General features: G+C 36.4%; 1 protein-coding gene across 1 annotated transcript; it reads right to left on the bottom strand.

Moving 5' to 3' along the window:
• Positions 1-6301: 6301 nt before the first annotated feature.
• LOC116024809 (uncharacterized protein At5g39865-like) lies at positions 6302-7558 on the bottom strand. The gene has a single exon (XM_031265808.1). It carries the CDS (start codon positions 7283-7285, stop codon positions 6503-6505), a length of 783 nt encoding a protein of 260 aa, XP_031121668.1. The 5' UTR covers positions 7286-7558; the 3' UTR covers positions 6302-6502.
• Between the last annotated feature and the right edge of the window lie 9891 nt (positions 7559-17449).

Below are 17449 nucleotides of genomic sequence, written 5' to 3' on the forward strand. Positions count from 1 at the left end.
GAAATACACCACTCAATTCAAATGCACCAACAAAATTAAAACACACCATTATACGTTATAAAATGCACCAGTTCTCATATTAAAACACACCACACACCAAATACACTTACTATTGCGAATTACACCAATATTATCTCAAGTATGAACCAGATTAATGTTGATAATGCACAGAGTATTGCGAATTACTCCATTCTCGTTTCTCTGTTGGAGTCGACCTATGCATTTTGTTCGGATCGGAGCGCTCGTTGCTGGTGATGGAGTTCCTTCTACGCTCGTCTGGTGTTTGTTGCTCAGTGCTCGTCGACTTCAAGTCTCCGTCATCGTCCGATCTGATCTGGTTTTGAAATTGTAGTGAATTGTCAACATTATCCTTCTCGTTCGCGTAGCTATAGATCGGCGCCTATATTGTTTGGATTAATATGAAGTCTTAGATCATGAGATCTAATGGTGCAAATAAGGCCACACAGCCGCACGGGGGAGACTGGCCGCATCTGATGGGGACTATATATATATATATATATATATATATATATATATATAGAGTCATGATCAGGTGCGGCCGTGCTCTCACTTACGGCCGTGCGGTTCACACCACTCAATGTTACGAAATACACCACTCAATGTTAAGAAATACACCACACAAATATGCACTGTGGTGTGTTTCTTAACATTGTGGTGTGTTTCATTGTTGTGTGTTTCTTAACATCGAGTGGTGTATTTTGTAACATTGAGTGGTGTGTGACCGCACGGCCGCACCTGAACCAAAATCTATATATATGTATGTATATATATATATATATATGTGTGTGTGTGTGTGTGTGTGTGTGTGTGTGTGTGTGTGTATACATATATATATATATATGTGTGTGTGTGTGTGTGTATATATATATATATATACATATATATATATATATACACACACATATATATACATATATATATATATATATGTATACATATATATATATGTATGTATATATATGTGTGTGTATATATATATATATATATGTATATATATATATATATGTATATATACATATATATATATACATACATATATATATATGTGTGTGTGTGTGTATACGTATATATATATAATAAAAGGGGTACTTTCCGCGCGGGTGTCACGGAAAGTATTTAATTTTATTTTTTTTAAAAGAAGAAATTCTTAAGCTTTCCCCCGCATCCTGTACATGTGTCGCAAATAGCGTATACCTTTGCAGTCACCTCCATCCGCTACACCTATAGAGGTGTAGTGGAAAGTCTTTTATAGGTGTAGAAGATGTTCAATTCTATAGTAGTGATTTTGAATATTGTCAACTCAAATTGCTATTGTAATTAGGTGTTATGAACTTGCATAGATCCTAACACAGATTCTACCACAACACACTTTGTGCTATTCGAGGAATCACAGCATGTAAAATCCATGAGAGAACTAAGTTGTTAGCTCTCTCCCGGAGGGTTTCATCATATTTTCCAGGGGCATTTATGTTGGAAAAATGCTACTATATTTGTAATACAAAAGAGATACAATATAATACAGAAGAACAAGGAAACAAAACCGGATAATCTGGTATCTTCAGGCGTGTAATCACTTTCCTATAAGCTTTAAATCTCCCTTAGAAAAGCACCAGGGTTCCAGATTTAATCTTATGGGATACAAGAAGATGAATGAAATTCTTAAGTTGCTTTGATTAAGAATTTCCTGTAGAACTGTAGGACTGTGAAATATCAAGGTTTCATGCAGATCAATTGCATGTATATTTCGTATGATGTATTCTGTATCTCTTCCAATAACACTCCTAGAATTTATAGAGATAAATTCTAACTGTTAAGAGCAGTTACTGGAAGTTTACAGTAGTTACAAACACCAACTTCTAAAGATATATACGAAATATATCTGATTTTGGGATTTATATAAACTAACTTACGTAAAGTAACATGCAATATAAATATATATTAATGACTTCAATGCATCTCAGACATGCAAATATGTCATGTAATACAATATATTTATAATGATGTGCAGTAAAGCCACACTTAACCTCATGCGAGACATAAACTAGTTCCATGCAAGTGATTTTGCTTTGCTAATGACCTCTCGAGAGGTGCATGATCTTCGAGAGGTACATCACCATCATATTCGAAAGGTGAATGTATTGAGTAATTTGCCTTCGAGACATCGTTTCCATGCGGATGTTCGAGACATGGCTCTTGTGAGACAGATTTCGCGAACCGACCTCTCGCGGACCTCTCAAGGACCTCTCGAACACCTCTCGAGCACCTCTCTAGACCTCTCAAGCATTCCAAAATCATCTCTACCAAACTCAATAATATTCACTACTCCACAACTCCAAATATTATTTGAGCTTTCATGGTAGACGTCTGAACCATTAATTTCCATTACTATATAAATATCCAACAATTTATAGCTCCATTTACAAGCTAAGCCTAATTTGTTTTTGGAGAGCACACCATGCCATAGCTCTTTCCCAGGAGTAATAGTTGTTCCCAATCAGAAGTTGAGAGACTACTAGTCCTAACGAAGGATTCTCAGATCGATGAATGCATATAGTAAGCGTAACCTGGATCAAGAGGATCCATATAAATAGCATGTGGCATGCACAACGGGAATCGAGGTCAGAGACTTGAGGATTTGGTGCTTGATTTTATGACTCTAAGTCTCCTCATTACGCAGCTTGAGCTATTTATACAAAGAGGAGAAAGGCAGGTGCCAACTAATCAACTCTAATCAGCTAGCTAACTGTGGTTTTAATTAATAATATCACTCATTTCATTATTTTTCTCCTTCCTTTCTTGAACTGCAGCTGCTTCATGTTGTGATATCCAAAACCCAACATAACTCATCTTTGAAAGGAACTGAAATCCAAACCAATAACTTCAACAACTACGCTATCACTAACTGCAACGTTAATTGCCATGCTTTTCTGTTGGTTCAATATATTGGCTGTTATACCCCTAGTGTTTGCTTCTAAAGTGGGTACGTAAAAGTTCTCCTACAGGAATTGTAGGGCCTGCACAGTAGGCTAAAATGTAAACAAGCTAAGCTGCAGAACGTGTACGTGCATCTTGCGGTTGCCGGTTGGTATACATGTTAGATATAAATGTAGTCTGACGTTAATTGAATAAAGTCTACTAGAAACCTAGCCTCGTAGTAATAGAACAATGTTGATCTACAGCTATAGTTCATGTCTCCTCAGTTGTGTTGTTTCTTAAACGTAACATTACTCATTTCGTCACATACTTACCCAAAATCCTAAATGGTGTATTGCTTGGGATTTTTTGAGCACCATAGGTATTGTAAACTAAATGCCTTATATATTGTATATCTTACACATCACATCAATATAGACTTTATATTAGGTAGACACAAAGTCTGGTTGACTAAGAACTTGTAGTTATTCCGTCCAACCAAACTACTTGATAAATCTAATCAAACTTGCACCACATAATTAAAGCAGTAATATATATACATCTACAAACCTAATAAGAGCCAATAAAGTTAGGTATCTAAAGGGAACTAAAAAAATGTTGCTGTAATTGTTGGTTGAAATGAATGGTTCATATTATTTTTATTTTAGTACTACATATTTTTTTATTATTTTTCTTATTTTACCCTCTATTATATAATTTACTTTTACTAAATACACATGCATTCCGTCAATGTAAACTTTAGTAATAGAATATTCCTTTAACAATTTATTATTCTTTAACTTAGTCATCGATTTAATTTTCATAAAGAAGGTCTTAGGCTCGAATTTCATACAAATCAAAATTATATTGACATAATTGTTAAACATATACCATGAATATGTTAGAGTTTATTAAAAAATATATAATATAATAGCCAATGTGATTGCTCACTCTCTGGCCAGAGCTGTTTGCTTATATACTGGTCCGGAGATGTGGGGTGTCTCCCATTGTATTCGTGATTTGATTTCGCAATAATAGTTTGCTTTGATTGTTGTTTTAAAAAAACACAATATAAAAAAAATTTAGCATGAACTGTAGTCAATTAATTAGAATCACGCATTGGGCATTAATGAAACAGTACACCTAATTTATAATACATATTCAACACAAATGAGAAATTATGCTTATTATCATTATCTTTTGGGAAAAGATGATTTGGTTCTGTTTTTTAAGGTGACCAAGGCACTAAAATTGCAAAGAAGCACGCTAAGAGACTAGATCAAATCAAGAATTCATTTTTTGCGGAAGTGGGAACAACATGAAACATGGATCACGCCAATTAATAGAGTTTTGTGTTGTAAAAACTATGCTTAGGGTACTATCCGGTGAGGATGTTTCCCTCTAAAACTGTTATTGCACAAGTTAATCTAACATTTCTGCCAGAGGTCATAGTTATGCATTCTTGAAATATTTACTTTTATAAAAAAAAAATTGATAATCTTACATTGATGATATACGCTAGGATACCGAATGATACTTTCATAAATTCTGAAACACTAATTATATGAGAAAATTGTAATTTATGCCCCTCCATAATATGTCAATTATCAATGTCACCCATAAATTATTAGTGGTGTAAATGTTGCCCCTCAATTTTCAAAGCAATACATATATTGCTCCTCCCAAGTGTAATTGTTGCCCCTCAATTTTCAAAACGGTACATATATAATATATTGCCCTCCAGTACGGTATGGGAGGGACAATATATGTAGCGCTTTGAAAATTGATCAGCAATATTTACACCACTAATAATTAATGGGTGACATTGATAATTGACATATTATAAAGGGACAAAAAATTATAATTTTTCATTTAAAAATATACCTTGAGTATTAGACCATTCGTGCAATGCGCGTTGTAAGTGGTAACTAGTAACATATATTATGTCAACAAGCTGCAGTACGTGTGCATCATGCGGTTGCCGGTTGGTATACACTCCTGTAGTCTCCAGCTACAACGTAACCCACTCCTCTGGAAAGACACCAAAAAGGGCTTCTCAACCACGAACAGTAAAGCAAGGGTCCATTCGGTTTCTATTTTGTTTCAACTATCAGCCAGCTAGGAATCTACCAAAGCGGTTCCGCAGCTTACATCAGTATGTTCATTTTCTAGGGCATTTATTATTAGGCATTGGGTAAACTTCATATGTCAAGAGTTTAGTTAACTTTCCCACTCATAACCTAACCCCTTTTATCTGTTTTTTTTTTTTTCCAATTTTGTTTGGTATGGACTTGTGGGTAAAGGACAACCTATTGTCGTACAATGCACTCCTTTATGAGTCTCGCAGGTGGAAGCATGTCATTAAGATCAATCCCATGGTGGGGCTATTTTGCAAGGGTTTTTTTTTTTTTTTTTTTTTTTTTTTTTTTTTTTTTTTTTTTTTTTTCTTTTTCTTTTTTTTTTTTTTTTTTTTTTTCTTTTTCTTTTTTTTTTTTTTTTTTTTTTTCTTTTTCTTTTTTTTTTTTTTTTTTTTTTTCTTTTTCTTTTTTTTTTTTTTTTTTTTTTTCTTTTTCTTTTTTTTTTTTTTTTTTTTTTTCTTTTTCTTTTTTTTTTTTTTTTTTTTTTTCTTTTTCTTTTTTTTTTTTTTTTTTTTTTTCTTTTTCTTTTTTTTTTTTTTTTTTTTTTTCTTTTTCTTTTTTTTTTTTTTTTTTTTTTTCTTTTTCTTTTTTTTTTTTTTTTTTTTTTTCTTTTTCTTTTTTTTTTTTTTTTTTTTTTTCTTTTTCTTTTTTTTTTTTTTTTTTTTTTTTTTTTTTTTTTTTTTTTTTTTTTTTCATGAGCTTCGCACTTCAAATCATATCGGAGTGGTCACCTAGCTGGCAGCCATTCCAATTGCTGATCAGTATGTGTTATACCAATCTGACTTTCTTTTTTCCAACAAAGTAAAAAAGCTCTTAAAACACATAAATGGAGTTACTCTAAGGCTATTTTCAATTCACTTTTATTTTTTTTCTTCTCTGTTTTTTATTTTTATTTTTATTTTGCTTGTCTCCTTTTTTTGGATTATTTTTTATTTTGATTGTCTCTTTTTTTGGATTAACGAGGTAAACCCCACTCGACTGTGTGAGTAGTAAACCCTCGCCCCTCGACCCTAGCCGGTAAAATTTTGCTTGCCTCCTTGAGACGAGAGTATGACTAAATAAATTTACAAAATTGTGCTATAAATAGGAGTTACTCTACACATGTGGCATCCGGTGTCCCGGTTAACACTCCTACATTCTACATTGATGATGGGAGTGGGTTTGAGCCTGGAAACAATTGTAGATTGAGAAAGTAGTTATGAACCGATACTACATTATAACAGAGTCAGTAATACTCAAAAAATAAAGAGCAGCATTTTCCATTATTAAATGCATTAGCTTCTAAAGATTAAAATAGAGGGTAAAACACAGAAATCTTAAAGTTACATGCCCGTTACAAGAAAAAAAAAGGAACAGGAACGTGTAAATTATTTTCACCACCTAATTCAATTCAAGGAGTCACCTAATTAGAGTCTTGGTTGAGAAGAATGCTAATAGTCTAATTTGAGGGATTCCACCGGTCCCGGCACCGACGCCGGCGGCGTACAGGAACAAGATGGGCACCTAATCAGACCGTTCTCGTTGCAGGCGGTGCAGGTCCGGAATCCGCCTTTTCCACGGTAACATTTGTGGCTGCCGTCGCACTCGTCGCAGAGGACAAATCTGTGGCCGCCGCACACCTGGCACGCGTCTGGAATCGCCGGCGCTAGGCCTCTCACCATCTTCTTCAACTGCCCGGTCTCGTGGAGCTGCCGGATCTCCTTCGCGCCGCCAACGTATCTTCCGCCGATGAAAACTCGCGGCAGGGTTAGTTTCGTCTTTTCGCGGACGCCCATGACGCGCTGTAGCTCCTCCATGAATCTGCCGTCCATAGACACGTCTCGCTCGTCGACCGAGACGCGGAGGCTCCGTAAGGTCAACCGGACGGCCTTGCAGTCCTCGAAAGTCCGGCGGACCACTCGGAGGCTCGTGAAGTATACGACGATTTGGCTCTCGGTTCCAGGTAGGAATATCGACGGCTCTGAACCCTCTGTTTGCCCCAGCGGCGAAGGGACGGCATTAGGTTTGGTCTCGGCCCCGGGGAGGGCCTTGAAGGCGGAGAGGACGGCGTTGGCGCGGAAAACCCGGTGGAAGATATTGGGCTTCTTGAAATAGGAGTGGATCTGGGTAGTGGGGTCGTCGGCGGCGCAGAGGGTGTAGATATCTTTGAAGGAAGAGCAGGCGAATTTGGAGGAAGAACTGCTAGTCTTTGATGCGGTTCGAGTTAGCCACATTGGTTCAGAAATCAATACTCTAAATTACCAAAAATCGAAACAGAAATTCGACTGGTTTAAGAAATTGATGTTTCAATACATCTTGGCTGGAAAAAATGAAGGTAAGGAGAAGATAAGTGGTGGGCGCCGGCAATTGAGAATTGAAAGTTTGAGAAGAGGAAAAACTGCGAAGACGGGGGTGAAGGGTAAGTCAGGGGAATCAGCTATCGGTTTTATATCCCCATAAGCCCATGGTACTTGAGATAAAATAAAGAAAGAGTTAATACAGGATTTGGTTCCTCATTCACTTTAATTCCTTACTTTCAAATTTGGTTTAACTTAATTTCATTTTTTGTTTTAGATTTATAAGTGATAGTCTACTTTTAGTTCTCTTTTATTTGAGCATTTTATTTTGGTCCTAATATTATTGTAACATGATCAATTTTGATTTTCTATTAATAAAACAGTTTAAATACTCTTAAATACAATGAAATTTCAGTTTTCAATTATGATTTTTTTCAAAAAATATATAACGAGTCAGCGTATTTTGCATAGAAAAGACTGAAATGTCCTTAAATTTAAGGACATTTCAACGATTTTGTTGATGGGGGACCAAAATTGATTATATCACAATAATACTATGACCAAAAGGGGATATTCTGATAAAAAAGAACTAAAAGTGGACTGTCACATATAAATTTATGAACAAAAATAGAATTAAGTCTTAGTTTAATTTTATTCTCAAAATGCAATTGTTAATCAAAATGATAACTATGAAATTTTTAATCAAAATGGTCTTAATCAGGATTATTTTGATTTTTAGTTTAAATAAAGGACTATTTTAAATAAAAATTGCATACTTGGGATAAAATTGAGCACGTTTAGAAGTCGATGATCAAAATGGTAAAATTTTAATAGTCGGGAGATCAAATCGGGTATTAACTCATAAAGAAAAGAGAATTTACTTCTATTATTATAATTTTTAAATATAATGAAAATCTATGAGGGTTTGGTTAAGGTTGTTGGATGGAGATGGTGGATGAGGTTTTGCTGTATAAAGAGGTTTAAGAGATGAGAATGAGGGTCAATTTAGATTGAGAATATAATTATTTCTTACTTCAGAATTAATTCTTACTTTTATCTATGAAAAAACTAATTTCTATATATGATGTGCAAAGTTTCATGGTGTAGTATAATCAAATAATTGGAGTAATATTAGTAAACTAACATCACACAAAATTGCATTCTAACTTAACACTTCCAAAAAAAAAGAGTAAAAAGTAAATTTTTGTATGTCAAAGAGCAATATTGTTTTATTTAATTTACACTTGGTGAGTCATGACTTATATGACACGATTAAATAGTAAATGTTAAAATTAATTAAAAAACAAATAAATTACTAACAAACTAAGAAATTGAATGAAATTAGCTTATATGCTATAATAGACTTGTGAATTTGATTAAAGAAATATGATATAACAACATTGATTGAATAGTATTATAACTACAAGAGACAATTCTTGTCCAACAAAAATTCAATATACAATATATTAAACATTATGTACAACTCTCTTAGCACAAAAAAAAAAAATTAAAAAAAATATAATATGCATTTACAAATATAACACACTAGTATAGGTCACACTTGTGTGAGACCGTCTCACGGATCCTTATTCGTGAGACGGGTCGGGTCAAAGCAACATGCAAATGTCATGCTCATATGTGCAAATGCCATGCTTATATGCTCAAATATAATACTAATCAAGAATACAATTTTTGTTACTTATAAGAGAAAAAGTAATACATTTTTCATAATAAGTAATGTTGACAAGTGTCCCTTACTTATAAAGGAAAATATAATACTTTTGAGGGAAAATGTAATAAATGTAAAAGTATTGTATTTTTCATTAAAAGTATTGCATTTACCCTTATAAGTAACAAAAATTGTATTCCTAATTAGTATTACATTTGAGCATATACGTATGACATTTGAGCATATAAGTATAACATATGCAGCTTGACCCGACCCGTCTCACGGTGAGACAGTCTTACACAAGTTTTTGCCTTGAAACTTAACATCTAACTGTTAGTATGGATAAATTGTTTACCTAATTATTCATAATTTAACAACTAACTTTGTTTGGAGTTTCATTAACTTTTTTTTTTTGAAAACCAAACGAAACAACTTTTATTAAATCCCTGAAAAAAGACGAAATACAATCAGGAGGGGCAAAATCCCACACACCAAGGACAGAAGAAGAACCAGTCGCCCGTGCAAGGACATGAGCTACATGATTCTGACCTATTGACATGGCGAACAGAAATGTTCCCAATGCCACTAGCAATATACCGACATTGCTTAATAAGTAAACCGACGTAAGAAAAGTCATTACAAGCAGAATTAAAATTTAAACAAAAGCTTTGGCAATCAGATTCCACAATAATGTTGTTATAGCCCCGATTCTTTATCCATGTAAGTGCTTCCTTTACTGCCATTGTCTCCGCAAGATAAGGATCTTTCGCACAAGGTAGAAGACCACTGAAGGCAGCCAAAGGATCTTTCGCACAAGGTAGAAGACCACTGAAGGCAGCCACAAAATGACCAGCACAAGGTAGAAGACCACTGAAGGCAGCCACAAAATGACCAAAGTGATCACGTATGACTGCACCAACAGCCACAAAATGACCAAAGTGATCACGTATGACTGCACCAAAACCCACATTATGACCAAAGTGATCACGTATGACTGCACCAAAACCCACATTAGCATGCAATAAAGAAGCATCAATGTTACATTTTACCATACCAAGAGGTGGAGGTGACCATACAGCAACTTCATGGATGGGAGTCCCATGCAATGACAAATTAGTTGAGAGATATGACTCCTGCCATGTACTAACACAATTAACAATAAAATTCTTCAAAGAAACATCATTCCAGACCTTTGCATTCCATAAGGCGTCATTGCGTGCAGTCCAAATGGCCCAAATACGAGCAGCCAACTCAATAATTTTTTGAGCATTATTCAGCCGAAGGTAACGCTCTACTAGACCAACAAGAGACCCTCCAATCTGATCAGTAAATCCATTCCATGCAGTCATCGCTACTGGGCATTTACAAAACAGATGGTTAACAGATTCTATCACAGATGGGCATAGAATACACCCACCGTCAGCAGCTATGCCCCTAGCCCGTAAGACCTCTCTGACTGGCAAGATATTACGAACACATCTCCATATGAAATTACGAACTTTCGGTGGAACTCTCATTTTCCATAAGTGCTTCCATGCAGTGAACAGTAAGTTAGTCTCCGGGACCAAAAGAGAATTCGTCTGAGCCTGATAGCCAAGATGAACAGAATACTGACCTCTCAAGTCACCCTTCCAATACCAACAATTTGAAAATAAAGGCGATATCGGAGTCTTAATAATTCGCTCAACATCTTGAGCATCAAAAACATCACGTAACAAATCCAGATCCCAATTTCCATAGCGGTCTAACAGATTACATACACGGGTTTCTCTAAGTTGAGGTGCGCATTCTGTGCGTATATAAGGGTCCTCACTNATGACCAAAGTGATCACGTATGACTGCACCAAAACCCACATTAGCATGCAATAAAGAAGCATCAATGTTACATTTTACCATACCAAGAGGTGGAGGTGACCATACAGCAACTTCATGGATGGGAGTCCCATGCAATGACAAATTAGTTGAGAGATATGACTCCTGCCATGTACTAACACAATTAACAATAAAATTCTTCAAAGAAACATCATTCCAGACCTTTGCATTCCATAAGGCGTCATTGCGTGCAGTCCAAATGGCCCAAATACGAGCAGCCAACTCAATAATTTTTTGAGCATTATTCAGCCGAAGGTAACGCTCTACTAGACCAACAAGAGACCCTCCAATCTGATCAGTAAATCCATTCCATGCAGTCATCGCTACTGGGCATTTACAAAACAGATGGTTAACAGATTCTATCACAGATGGGCATAGAATACACCCACCGTCAGCAGCTATGCCCCTAGCCCGTAAGACCTCTCTGACTGGCAAGATATTACGAACACATCTCCATATGAAATTACGAACTTTCGGTGGAACTCTCATTTTCCATAAGTGCTTCCATGCAGTGAACAGTAAGTTAGTCTCCGGGACCAAAAGAGAATTCGTCTGAGCCTGATAGCCAAGATGAACAGAATACTGACCTCTCAAGTCACCCTTCCAATACCAACAATTTGAAAATAAAGGCGATATCGGAGTCTTAATAATTCGCTCAACATCTTGAGCATCAAAAACATCACGTAACAAATCCAGATCCCAATTACCATAGCGGTCTAACAGATTACATACACGGGTTTCTCTAAGTTGAGGTGCGCATTCTGTGCGTATATAAGGGTCCTCACTAAGTTGAGGTGCGCATTCTGTGCGTATATAAGGGTCCTCACTATCAGCTAACCAGGGGGAACCCCAAACAAGTGTATCTTTTCCATCTCCTACTCTCCGAGCTACTCCATTACGAAGAAGGTCTTGACCTACCAGGATGCTACGCCACAAGTAACTTGGGTTATTACCCAATTTCGCTTCAAGGAAATTTCCAGTGGGGAAGTACTTAGCCTTTAAAAGTTGACTTACTAACGAATTAGGAGAAGTTAGTAAGCGCCATCCTTGCTTTGCTAATAAGGCAATATTAAACTCCCGAAGTCGTTTAAAACCAAGTCCACCACATTGTTTCAGAACTGCTAGACGTGCCCAACTCAGCCAATGAATTGACCTAGTTGTACTCGAACCCTTGCCCCACCAAAACCGATTCATAATCTTCTCGATGGACTCACAAACACCGATCGGCAAAAGGAAAACCGACATGGTGAAAATTGGCATAGCTTGAGCAACGGTTTTCAAAAGCACCTCCTTTCCTGCTCGTGACAAATACTTTTTCTGCCACATATTAATACGATCCCTGACCTTCTGTTCCACATACTGAAACACTACCACCTTGCTCCGCCCCAAAAATGATGGAAGCCCTAGATATCGTCCAAAATCATTTGTCTGTCTCACCCCAAACACCCCTGCCACATAGCCACACATTTCACTGCTTGTATTAGCACTGAAAATTATATTTGACTTATCAAAGTTAACCTGCTGACCAGAGGCATTACAGTAGCGCGTCAGACATCTCCTAACTTCCTGAGCTTCGCAATCAATCGCTTTGAAAAACAAGAGGCTATCGTCGGCAAAAAAGAGATGTGATATCGATGGTGCACCCCTAGCTACCCGTATGCCATGAATATTACCTCGCGCTTCTTGTTGTTGCAACAATAAAGACAACGCCTCTGCACAGACAATAAACAAGTAAGGGGATAGGGGATCTCCCTGCCGTATTCCTCGGGTGGGCTTTACAGTACCAACTGAAGTTCCATTAACCATTATATTGTAAGAAACTGTAGACACACACATCATAATCAAATCAACCCACCTACTCGCGAAACCCAAAGCAGTAAACATACCAGCTAGAAAGTCCCATTCCATCCGATCGTAAACCTTTGCCATATCGAGTTTTAATGCTGCCCACCCGCCAATGCCCAACCTTTTCCTTTTCAAGAAATGTCCAACTTCCCCTGCAATAATAATGTTGTCTGTGATTAACCTCTCGGGAACAAAAGCACTCTGAGATGAGGAAATAACCGTATCGAGTGCCACCTTCATACGAACTGCAATAACCTTTGCAAGAACCTTATAAGCAACATTACACAGGGCTATTGGTCGGAGGTCTGAGACCCTTTCAGGAACTTTCTTTTTTGGAATTAATACCACATTAGTATTATTAATGTTCAAGGGCAGACAACAATTATTAAAGCATTCCTTAACAAAATCAGTAAGGGCCATACCCACAACCGACCAGAAAGATTGGAAGAAAGATGGAGTCATACCATCCGGGCCCGGGGCTTTGTCTGGAGCCATAGCAAAAAGAACACTCTTCACCTCATCCATCTCAATAGGCTTTAATAAACTGGCATTTGTTTCCTGAGAAATTTTCGGTGTGACAATATTTAAGATCTCAGTATTAGAACTGGAGGAATGAAATATGGAATTATAATATTGTAATACCACTGCATGCATTCGTTCATCATCAACCCACTCGTCATCTTGGTTCATAATGCGATCAAGATTGTTTGATTTCCTCCTATGACTTGCGAACCGATGGAAATACTTCGTATTCGCGTCCCCCTCCTTCAACCACAACTGTTTAGATCTCTGACGCCAGTAAATTTCCTCCTGTACTAGCAATATTCGAAGTTCTTCTTCCACATAACGAAACTGTTGGACATCATGTAATAGTCGACTGCCCCGAAGAGCCTCAAGCCGCTCCCTCAAGTGCTGAATTCGACGACCAAATTTATGGAAATAATCACGCCCCCAACGCCATAACTCATTGCTACAGTTCTGCACTCTTTGCTGAAAATCCATAATTGTAGTTTGTCTCCAGGAGGCTTCAACAATTTCTTTACACTGCACATCTAGGAGCCAAGCAGACTCAAACTTGAACTTTCTGGTAACCCTTCGCCTAGTTGTTCCTTTTAAATCCAAGAAAAGAGCACTATGATCAGAAGAAGTCGACACCATATTGAGGACAGTAGCATCGTTATACAATTCACGCCATTCAACAGTTGCCACAGCTCGATCAAGCCGTTCTTCCACCCAAGACTCAGTGTCTCTTCCCCTTTCCCATGTAAACCTGTGACCAACCATGCCTAAATCATTTAGGTGACAGTCCTGTAAGACATCATTGAACCCCAAGATTAGAGCATTAGGGTGTGGATGATTGCCTCGTTTCTCTGCATGGCTTGCAAGGTCATTAAAATCGCCAATGATAATCCAAGGAAGAGTAGACTGACCACTTAAATCCCGCAATAAAGACCAAGAATTTTGCCATCTCGACCTTTCAGGATATCCATAAAAGCATGTTAAGCGCCAAGGAGATACCCCATCTAACGTGACCACGACATCAATGTGATTGTTGGAAAAACTTAACAGAGATGCCATACTCGCTTCTCTCCAAAATAACGCCAAACCTCCTCCAATTCCCACTCTGTCAACAGTGAACAAACCTTCAAAACCCATACGTACTTTAACTCTTTCTAGTTGCATCGAAGTAGCCTTCGTTTCTATTAAGAAAACGAAATTGGGTCGCTTTAAGGACACGAAGCCCAATAACTCTCGAACTGTCCGAGGGCCACCCAAACCCCGGCAGTTCCAGCTTAAAGTACTCATTTGGAGGGGCGGGTCTGGACCACCGGACCCGCCAAACACAAGTTTTTTGAGACGTCGACCATACTAACATCAGCATTTTGACCCCGAGTATGTACTTGACCATCCTCCCGTCTCCTTTTCAACTCACAATGCATTGTGACTGTATCCTCCATTCGAACCGGATCAGAAGTTGGGAGAATAGCATTAGGAGACACACAGGAAGCATTTTCTGGAAGATCTTTAAGTAGCCACTTTGCTCCCACTGGCTTAGGAGGCCTACGAACTCCGGCACGTAGCCATGCACCATAAGGGTAGTCTTTAGGCATAATGTTCTCCTCGAATGCCTTACGGAAGAACCTATCGGAGTGCCCGATCAGGCCACAACAGAAGCAGAAAGTGTTTAAGCGTTCATACCTAAACATGATCCACTGAAACTCCCCATTCCGCATCCGTAACTTCATATGACGCTTGAGAGGTTCGATAGTCTTTAGGGAAACCCTAATTCGAAAGAAACTGTTTTTCCAAGTGCCACCAAAATTATGTGGATCAGCTACTTTAAAAGTTCCCACATAATTTCCAATNTACTTTAAAAGTTCCCACATAATTTCCAATTTGCTCAATGAACTCAGCGGTAGCATACATCGTAGGAAGCTCGTGTATTTGAACCCAATAATCAATCGTATCCAACAGTACCTCTTCTGGTCTCACTCCTGGTGCAATTGGCGAACATATTAGAGTGTTATTCTCAAAGAACCAAGGACCTTCATCAAGCACCCTTTGCATATCACGACAGTGAGGAAACTGAAACACAAAGAGATTCTCGTCTAGAGGAACGATACGAACACCCATTACAGGCCTCCAAACTGAGGCCATGACTTGCTGCATATGCTCCACTTTGATGGGTCGATCCGTGAGAAACTTACCAAGTAGTTCAAAGTGGGTGATGCTGCCACTTGCTTGATCTTGAAACGGAGCGTCCAAACCACCATCGTCTTCTTCCGCAAGTGACAGAACTGCACAGCTCTCCTCCAACGCATGCACGTCCATGATGCCGACCAGCAAACAGACAAGAGGACAGACCAACCAGCGAAACAGACAAAACGAGGAAGAATAGCAAAAACAACTAGCAAAAAACCCTAGATGGACATAGGGAGAAAACTCTCTAAGAAACCCTAGAGAGAGAGCCGCTTTCGTTGGTCAATACTCGTTTGTTCGGCGTGAGTTTCATTAACTTAAATCCACCATTATTGTCACATTTTCAATCCAATAGTAATTTGAAGACACAAATTAATAAACTGCACACATTAATAATGCAACCTTTACAAAATGCCATTTATTTTGTGGCCCTTTGTATTCAAGTTAGTTATTTATTGTACAACTCTCTTAGCACAAAAAATATAATAACAAATAAGGCAAAAGGGTCAAATAGCACATGTACTACCACTGATTATTCATCCAGCACCATGAATTAAAATATGGTCCATCTAGGTCATTATACTCCTAATTATTTTTCATCTATCATTTTTAGCATATTTCTAACAAGTAACCCATCTAATTTGATGACATGGAAAAATAAAATTTAAAAAAAATGATGACATGTTATTTATATGGATGTTTTGGATGATTTCTAGTTTTCTACCCTATTTCATTAATGAAAAAAATAATTTCTTGCAATGAAATAGGGTAAAAATCAAAATTGATATATAAAGTTTTAACTACAATATATGCATACGGGGTATTCACTATTGTTCGGCAATAAGATTTCATGGAAATTAATATATGAAAATTAAATTATTTTTATAATAACTTAAGATATTGTATTGAGTAAAATTTTATTTTTATTTTAAAAATAAATTAATATTTTTGGATTTTTGGATAATTAAATAACTTAAGATGTTATATTTGTGGATGAATTTTTGCAATGAAATTGGGCAGAAATCAAAGTTACTATATAAAGTTTCAACTACAGTGCACTATGGATGTATAACGGGGTATTCAGTGTCTTTCGACAATGAGATTCCATGAAAATTAATATATGAAAATTAAATTATTTTTTAAAAAATAATAAAATTTACTCAATACAATATCTTAAGTTATTATAAAAAATAATTTAATTTTCATATATCGATTTTCATGGAATTTTATTGCTGAACGACTTTGAATACGCCGCTATACATACACAGTAGTGCTTTCATTGCAAGAAATTATTTTTTTTCATTAATGAAATAGGGTAGAAAACTAGAAATCATCCAAAACATCATATAAATAACATGAAAACTAGAAATCATCCAAAACATCATATAAATAACATGTCATCATTTTTTCTAATTTTATTTTTCCATGTCATCAAATTAGATGGGTTACTTGTTAGAAATAGGCTAAAAATGTTATATGAAAAATAATTAGGAATATAATAGTCTAGATGTACCATATTTTAATTAATGGTGCTGAATAAACAATCAGTGTTAGTATATGGGTCTATTTGACCCTTTTGTCAAAAAATAATAATAATAATATAATATAATCTGCATTTACAAATATAACACACTAGTATTGGAACTTAATATCTAACTGTTACTATGGATAAATTGTTTACATAATTATTCATAATTTAACAACTAACTTTGTTTGGAGTTTCATTAACTTAAATCGACCATTATTGTCACATTTTCAATCCAATAATAATTTAAAGACACAAATTAATAAACTGCACACATTAATAATCAACCTTTACAAAAAGCCATTTATTTTGTGGCCCTTTGTATTCAAGTTAGTTATTTATAGAGTCAGTAATATTCAAAAAAGTTAGTCATTCCATACTAAAAGTAAATATTAATGCTTGAAAAATTCTCTTAATAATTTCAGATCAGTTTCCACGTAGTAGGCATGGATCGGATCGGATCAAATAAAGCAGTGATTTTGTATTGACC

The sequence above is a fragment of the Ipomoea triloba genome, chromosome 7, assembly GCF_003576645.1.
Source record: "Ipomoea triloba cultivar NCNSP0323 chromosome 7, ASM357664v1".
NCBI lineage: Eukaryota > Viridiplantae > Streptophyta > Magnoliopsida > Solanales > Convolvulaceae > Ipomoea > Ipomoea triloba.